Source organism: Xenopus laevis, chromosome 1S (assembly GCF_017654675.1).
Source record: "Xenopus laevis strain J_2021 chromosome 1S, Xenopus_laevis_v10.1, whole genome shotgun sequence".
NCBI lineage: Eukaryota > Metazoa > Chordata > Amphibia > Anura > Pipidae > Xenopus > Xenopus laevis.
This window is the reverse complement of record NC_054372.1, coordinates 13534172-13542417: the sequence shown is the minus strand read 5'-3', so window position 1 is coordinate 13542417 and position 8246 is coordinate 13534172. Positions and strand designations below refer to the sequence as shown.

The 8246-nt window shown below is 40.9% G+C and overlaps 1 protein-coding gene across 1 annotated transcript; it reads right to left on the bottom strand.

Annotated features, from left to right (window-relative positions):
• Positions 1–485: 485 nt before the first annotated feature.
• Positions 486–7906, bottom strand: cgl.2.S (egg cortical granule lectin S homeolog). Its single transcript, NM_001088042.1, is given in 8 exon segments — positions 486–738; positions 1061–1164; positions 1263–1383; positions 3237–3395; positions 3549–3796; positions 3973–4074; positions 4790–4855; positions 7891–7906. Coding segments are annotated over 7 exon segments (942 nt in total). The 5' UTR covers positions 4845–4855; positions 7891–7906; the 3' UTR covers positions 486–585.
• Between the last annotated feature and the right edge of the window lie 340 nt (positions 7907–8246).

Genomic DNA, 8246 nt, shown 5'->3' with positions numbered 1-8246 from the left:
TCCTGGGCTTAAGTATTTTTCTGGCAGTTCAGAAAAAAAAAATTCCAACTGCTGGATGGAACTCAGTCTGGGCAAAGGTAGACCAAGGAAGTGAATATATCATGGTAGTGTAGTAATAGCTTGCTATAGGAATGACAGTTAGGATCAGAGTAGCTAGTGAGCAGCCGGACCCTTCTAATGAGGACAGTATGTCTGGGTGCCACCTTGGAGTGTAAGGACTAAACTGTAAAGACTTGGGGTAAGGAGGTAAATGCCACAAACATTTCTACTTAAAAGGGCCTTGTACTCACAGGCTGAGAGCAGCAGAGCCAAGATTAGATTGTGTGCCTTGGCCCTTAGGGTGCAGTAGTGTGCCATATCTTGGTGTAGGATTTTGCCAACATCGCTAACTAGGGACACATAAGTGTGCACTCCCAAGGCTTGTCCTTATCAATGACGTATGACCAATACTTTGTCATAAAGCAACCAAGAGAAACGACAATTTCTTTTTTTTATCTCAAGACAGGATTGTGGTTTAATAAAGTTGCCAAACAATGCACTTACTATTCTTGTTTTTGTACTAGTTATTTTTAGTAAGATTTCAGATCATAGATAGAAAAGTAATACAGCGGCCTCAGTTATCTCTATGCCCGCACTGTTAAACTTTTTGGTTCCATATCCATTAAAGTCATAGGCTGCAAAGTCTCCACATTGCCGAGGGTCTGCTTCTGGAAAGTAGCCACCTCCTCCTATGCACACCTGAGAAAAGAGGAGAGTCAGAATTTGTAGTGTAAGGACTGGTGAAATATTGGCAAATGAGCCCCACTGGTATAAGAGCAGTAGCCTAGTCTTTTCTTAACGGAACTACCAATTTGTTGACATGGGTGATTGCACCAGGGTAACTTGCCCAGTGTTGGTAATTCAGCAACTGTTTCCTACATTGTCAGCTTTTTCTTTCCACCACTCTCCACATTCCCTTTTGTTGCGGACTTATTGGTAAGGTGACTTTCAGACAAGACCAGCAAGTGACATTATTTCATTTCTAGACTGCTTCCTAGGAAGGTAAGATTACAACACTTACATGTTCCACATTGCATGACTCCATCTTCATTCCCGGACATAGCGCCAGAGCAGCTTTTTCAGTGTTAATTGGCCGAAATTGGATATAGCCAGGGGTAAACTGACCTATGGGGGTGTGGGGGATAAACAAGATTATGTTTTTATTTTTTTTTAAACAGCATGATCAAAAACAAAAACCACACTTCCCGTTTACGATTCCTTACTTCTGAAATCTGGAGAGTAGAAAGAAGCTGTTAATTTAGCACTTCCAAGATCGTACACTACTGGCACAGTTGGGCCACTGTCCTTTGAGCAGCTTCCTACACCATATTTCACCGGATAGATCTGAAGTTAATACAGTGATCGAAAAAAAAAAAAAGTTAAAACTATCACCTAGATACAATTAACAGCAATTTTTTTTTAAACAGATCTGGGAGATACAGTGAGGCCCTCAGCAGAAGGCATTTTATATAACATTTAGGGATAACCAAGCACTGTCCCTTCAGCCTTTGTCTGGGTGTATAGTGGGTGTCACTAAAGTGCTGTAGGCTGGGCAATTGCTTATTTGCAGCACCCCCAACTCTAGCAATTAGTGATGGGCGAATTTAGGCCGTTTCGCCGAAAAAAAAAAATAGCGAACTTCCCACCAAATGGTGGAAAATTCGCAAAACGACGCCCGATTTGATGCCGGTACACATTTGCCAGCGAAAATGCACTGGAATCCAAAAACGAAGCGACGAATCGCAGGAATTTGCGCCTGGCGAATAAATTCGCCCATCACTACTAGCAATACAATGGCGTATTGAAAACATGCAGAAAAAAAAAAAAAATTCAAAAACACAAACTTAAGACATATGGGTAGCTGACCAGGAGCTTATCAAGCCAAGAAAACAGTTAAGTGGAACTATCGTGAAAATGAACATTTAATATAAGATTCAGCATACTGAAATAAGAAACTTTAGAAATACAATCAAATAAAAATTCGGTATGGTTTCTGAAATAATCAGTTTTTATGTTCACTACCCCACTCTCAGCATCCTTTTCTCGCACAATGAAGATAGAATGATGAGAAAGATGCCGAGAGAGGAATAGTGAAGATAAACTTGATTATTTCAGAAACAGTACAGAATATTTAATCGATTGTATTTAGAAAGTTTCCTATTTCAGTATAATGAAGCTTAAATTTTCATTTTTGCAATAGTTCCCCTTTAAGGACATTAAGGCTATGGGCACACAGGCTGTTGGCTCCGACTGTTGTTGCCCTTTGTATTTTTGCAGATCTGCTCAGTGCCCCTGCTCCATTGATTTGAACCCGATCAGCTTGTGAGAAGTCACTCACCAGAGCAGACGCATTTGGCCTGCAAAAATATGCATGCAACTGACAAACAGCTAGAGCAGTGCCCATAGCCTAAATTATTTGAACCTGGGGGTGGGGCGGGTTTATGAAAAAAGGAATAAGGGATGATAAAGCTAAAGTAAAAAAATGAACATTATCTGGCATATTGTATTACTGTATCTATTAAGCAGCACCGGGACAGTCATTGTGGAACATTTAGTAGGCATATACATTGTATTGTAGATAAATATCTACCATACAAAGTGCTACCTGTGCATAGACAATGATAAGCCCTAGGAGACTAAATAGGATGTGTTCTTTAGTGAGTTCCATTTGCTAGACTGTTTCTATATTCACACAGTTACTGGAAATATTTAGGGCTCTTACTGACTAGCATTTTTACCTGCGCTCCTCTGCGTTCCGTTTTTCTGCGTTCAGCCGCGGGGGAGCGCAGGAATAGACTCATTACATTTTTTCCAATGGGGCTGTACTCACACAGGCACCGAACGCAGGAAAAACGCAGCATGTTGCGTCTCAACCTGCGTTCGACACCTACACGCGCCTGTGTGAGTACAGCCCCATTGGAAAAAATGTAATGAGTCTATTCCTGCGCTCCCATGTGGCTGAACGCAGAAAAAAAGAACGCAGGGGAGCGCAGGTAAAAACGCTCATCAGTAAGAGCCCTTAAGCGGGGTACAGCCAATGCCCAGAAGAGGAACAGTTATAACCAAGTTATTTATGTAACAGATCTGGCCAAAAGACCCAATGTCATTCAATAGTCAATGTATTTGGGGGTAGGTTCTGTAATATCACTAAGTTAGGTGGGAGGAAAATCCCTTTAGCCTCTTTGCAGTTTAGTTACCCGATACAGACTGAAGAGGTTTCCTCCATGTTTGAAAAGGATGCCATCTGTTGTACGGTATCTCTGTAGTGATGAATTCCTCCAAACACTCAGGGGAGTCTTGTTGGGCACGTGCCACACCCCAAGGTCATATGCTTTAATATCATAATAGCCAGGATTCTGGAAGTTTATGCAGAAAGATCATGTCTGATAATACTTATAGGTGTAGCACATACATTGTAACTAAACCAGAAAAAAACCTGCACATGACAAACAGGAACAAGATTTATATTTGGACAATAGCTTGAACATATTCAAGCAGAGATCAGTTACCTTGTAGTCATCACTAGTTGCGCCACCAGCTGATCCAAATGTATTATAGTTTGCCCAGTTGCCATCGCCCTCTGGATAGTCAGCTCGATTCCCCTGTTGGCTGGACCAGCGATCCCCTATAGTGCACTTCCCTGCCATGTTGTTCTCATGAACACTGGCCACCAAAGTCCATCCTCCTCCATTTGTAGTCATGTCACAGAAGGTCTGGTAGGATATCCCATCTGAAGAGGTCAGTGTGTATATTCCATCTGTAATGCAGTATACAGCCTTAAATACAGAGCTTACTGGGTGATTGGCCATCAACTGCGGCACTGCCTCCTCCTTGTATGACACACAAATGTAAAGCTTTTGTCAGGTTAGCTATCCTATTAGTTTTGGGGGAGGGTTAATTTTTTTTTTGGGGGGCCCCTCTATAGAGTCTTACCTTGTGCTTCTTCGTTTGAATCTTTGATTTCCTTGCAGCTTCTGAATTTATCACAATCCAGCTGCTTCACCATGTTTTTTGAGGCTACTATTACAACAGGTTCTAACAAACAGAAGACAATATTGATGAGAGGTTGGAAACAATATTCATTAGGACTATTATTTTTCACATAAAGAGGATCACCGTACCAGAGGCTCCCCCCTGGTACGGCTCCCCCTACAGACTAGTAGAAAAGAACTTTCATATGAAGCAACGTAGGGGTTCTTCACAGTGAGGTCAGGGAGGTTGTGGAATGCACTGCCGGGTGATGTTGTGATGCTGATTCAGTTAATGACTGGCTTGGATGATTTCTTGGACAAGGCTTTTGCGATACTAAAATCTAAAATTAGTATAGATATTGGTAAATATAGTTTGAGATTATGGAGGGTTCAGTGAGCTTGTGTATGTATGGGCACTGGATTTCATTTGGAGGGGTTGAATGTGGGACCTTTTTTTAAATTAACGTAACTATGTAACACATTAATGCAACGAGGTACCCGTCCCAGGCAGGAGGTAGAGCGAATACTGGGGTGCGAAAGGCAGCTGAACAGACAGACCTAAAGTAACCTCCAGATGAACAGTAGGTGTAATAGTTAGTGGATTAAGCAATAGCCAACAACGTGAGGGAAGTGGGATGTTGGGTCTAAATTATATGGAGGACATCTAGATAATCAAAAGGGATTTTGGTTGGGTCCACTGCAGCCAGTAGGTGAAGGATTTTTAACCATTGACATGTGGTGCTATGTGTATACAGAAAATCACTTACACCATGACTTACCACAAGACTGAGAGAGCCCACCAGTCACCAGCAGGAGAAGAATGTGCACCAGCATCTTTCATGGAGCTGAAATTATATGTGGATATAATATTACCAGTTTTAAACAAAACTTTATTGCTGCACATTAAAACACCCCCAAGAACTAGGCATAATGCATTTAGTGAGCTTTCCGAGGCATGCATTAGAAGCTGCGTTGGCACTTACTGCTGAGATCCTATGAAAATATGCCAGCTACTTGATTATCTTGTTTGCTAAACAAACTTGTACTAAATAAGAGGAAAGATCACACACAGCTTCTTACTGCATACAGTGCAACCAGACGAGCTGCTGTATGTGGACATTTTTTATAAAAATCTAAACTTTTATAAAAATCCATGCAGCTCTGGAAACAATTCCGTGTCTATTCTGCATTTAGAAACTCCAATTGAAATCAGACTGTGAGGTGCATATTGACGACAATGATATAGGTAGACTTCAAATAAAAAACATTGCTCAGGTGGCAATAGTGAAAAATAGAATTTAAATGTAATCTTAAAGGAGAAGGAAAGCCATTTTTACTTGGGGGGTGACAAAAGCTAGGCACCCCAAGTGATTACATTTACTTACCTGACACCCTGGACCAGTGCTGCTATCAGCAGAAAAGTGCACCGGCCCGGGGTTATTCCAGTGAGCACCACAGAGCAATCGGCTTCCGGCTTCTTTTTTCGTCAAATTTCCTGGGGCAGACACATTCGCAGTAGAACGAAATGGTCGGCCTTTTTGTTAAAAGTTCGGCTTTTCACTCTACTGCGCATGCGCACCCACGAGAAGAAAGAAGAAGCAGATTGTACAGTGGTGCTCGCTGTAATAAGCCTTGGGTGTCATGAAGTAAATGCCAAAACTTGGGGGGTGCCTAACTTTTGGCACCCCAAGCAGGCCCAGACTGTGGGTTCTGGCAAATGCCAGAGGGGCTACTATAAGGTGCTTTGGGCCTCTGTGTACCTGAAATGCCAGGGCCTATTTTAATTCTTAGTCCAGACCTGCCCCCAAGTATAACTTTCCTTCTCCTTTAAAACACACTTTTGTCACTTTAAGGGTATATCTGAAATCCGTTTGTATACGCAAAAAGTTTAAAGCAGCATTGGCTTGTCTCTTCTGCACTGAAGTTGAAACAATGTAGCAGAAGAAGTCTGCTCTCCTCCAGCCAAGACCAGCGTCGGACTGGGATGCCAGGTGCCCACCAGAAAACCTTAGACTGTCGGCCCACCTTAGACCATGGACTCACTTTCCAAACTATTATTCCTCCTCTCCTCACTCAACCTCTTTATTATCCTAGACTTTTATATCTACTTAATATATTCTTCCATTATTAGGGCTCTTAAAGACAAGCGTTTTTACCTGTGCTCCCCTGCATTCGGTTTTTCTACCTTCAGCCGCAGGGGAGCGCAGGAATAGACGCATTAAATTTTTTCCAATGGGGCTGTACACACACAGGCGCGTGTAGGCGCCGAACGCAGGTTGAGACGCAACATGCTGCATTTTTCCTGCGTTTCGGCACCTACACGCGCCTGTGTGAGTACAGCCCCATTGGAAAAAATGTAATACGTCTATTCCTGCGCTCCCCTGCGGCTGAACGCAGAAAAACGGAACGCAGGTAAAAACGCTAGTCTGTAAGAGCCCTTAAGCATTTGTTTTCCACAATGAACTAGGGAATGACCATAAAATATGCTAAATGGTTAGAAGCAAGAGGCCCACCGGGAATAGGTCTTCCTGGTCCGACACTGGCCAAGACTATTTCCCACAATGATTTGCTTCATCACAGCATTGGTAGTTAACTGGCTTTTACTACATTGTTTCACTAGGCAACCCCAAGCTTGCACCAAACATGCTGCTTTCAGAAACAATTCCATTTACAAATACCTTTATCCTTAAGACATTTTTTCAGACTTACAGTCCTTATTTCAGCTAGATTGTAGGACAATTAAAAAATGACGATGATATTAAAGTGCAATTTCATGGTAGTTCCCCTTTAAAAGAATAAAATAACAGATAGATAAGTATTTTATGCCTTGCATAGAAGGTAAAATCTGGGGTGTAAAACACCCTCAAATTTATGTTCTAGGGGTTTCAAAAATGAAGTGCAAAACATAAAACAGAAGAATGATAAACAGCCATGATTAAATGGAAAACAAAGGTTCCTTACAATATTGCCATTAAATTGTCAGACTACTGGGCCAAAGAAAACCCACTGCTACCTTCCAATAAAGTGTTTTAACTTTTGTATAAACCAATATTCGTGGGTCACAAGACGGCAGCTTGTCATGTATATCTTGTATAACATTATACGAGCCACCAATCTAAAGACTTTGGGGTTATAGCAATTAATTACATACATTGCATTACTTTAAAAAGAAATGCTTAATAACCAGCAGGTTTAGTCAAAGATATAGGTGTAGAAACATTTAATGGGGTAGTTTACCTTCGAGTTACATTTAGTAGGAGTTTTGTAACCATTTCCCTTCACCTCTTTCCAGCTTTCAAATCAAGTTCATTAACCCCAAATGCCAAAACGATGTTGGTCACATTTTGGTAATTTTGTATTTTTGTTTTCGGACCTCATACCTATTCCATCGTCCAGTTTCTTGTTCCAATCACTGCCTGGTTACTAGAGCAATTGTAGTTCTAGTAATAGTTTCAAATATTACACAAAAGTATTAAAAAAAATTATGGTGAACTACCCCTTTAAGTCAGAGCTTGATCATATAGACATGAGATCCATTGTCCAAAAACCCATTATCCACAAAGCTCAAAATGATGAGATCTCCCACAGAGAATTATATCCAAATAAGTCAAATTTTTAAAAGTAATTCCCTTTTTCTTTGTAACAAGAACACAGTACCTTGTAGGTTATCCCAGCTAAAATGTAATTAAACCTCATTGGTGACAAAATAAACCTGTTGCAGTTACTTCAGTTTTAAATGATTTGTTTAAGTAGACTTAAAGGTGTAGAGATCCAATTTATGGAACAAACCATTATCTGGAAAACTCCAAGTCCTGAGGATTCTGGATAACAGGTCCCATACCTGTAGTAACCAATTAAGTAGTAATGCTACTCTTCTCACCTTAGTACCAACTTCAAGGAAACACTCTTGATAACCTAACAGGTTACAGCCAGAATTTATAGCTTATTGCACTGAATGCTGGGAGTTTATGCTGCCTATAAAGGCTGAAGACAACAGATCTGTGTAAGTCAGCTGTAGGGTATTAGACTAGTAGGAAAGGTAGTGTAAAGATGTGGATTATTTTAAACTAAATAGAGGAGCTGTGTGAAGTGAGTTTTTATTATTATTTGTATACAGGTATGGGGTCTGTTATCCAGAAAGCCCTGAATTACTGAAAAGTCATTTCCCATAGATCTCATTTTATCCCTTTTCTCTGTAACTTGTGCTTGATCCGGATAATCCTTATTGGGTGCTAA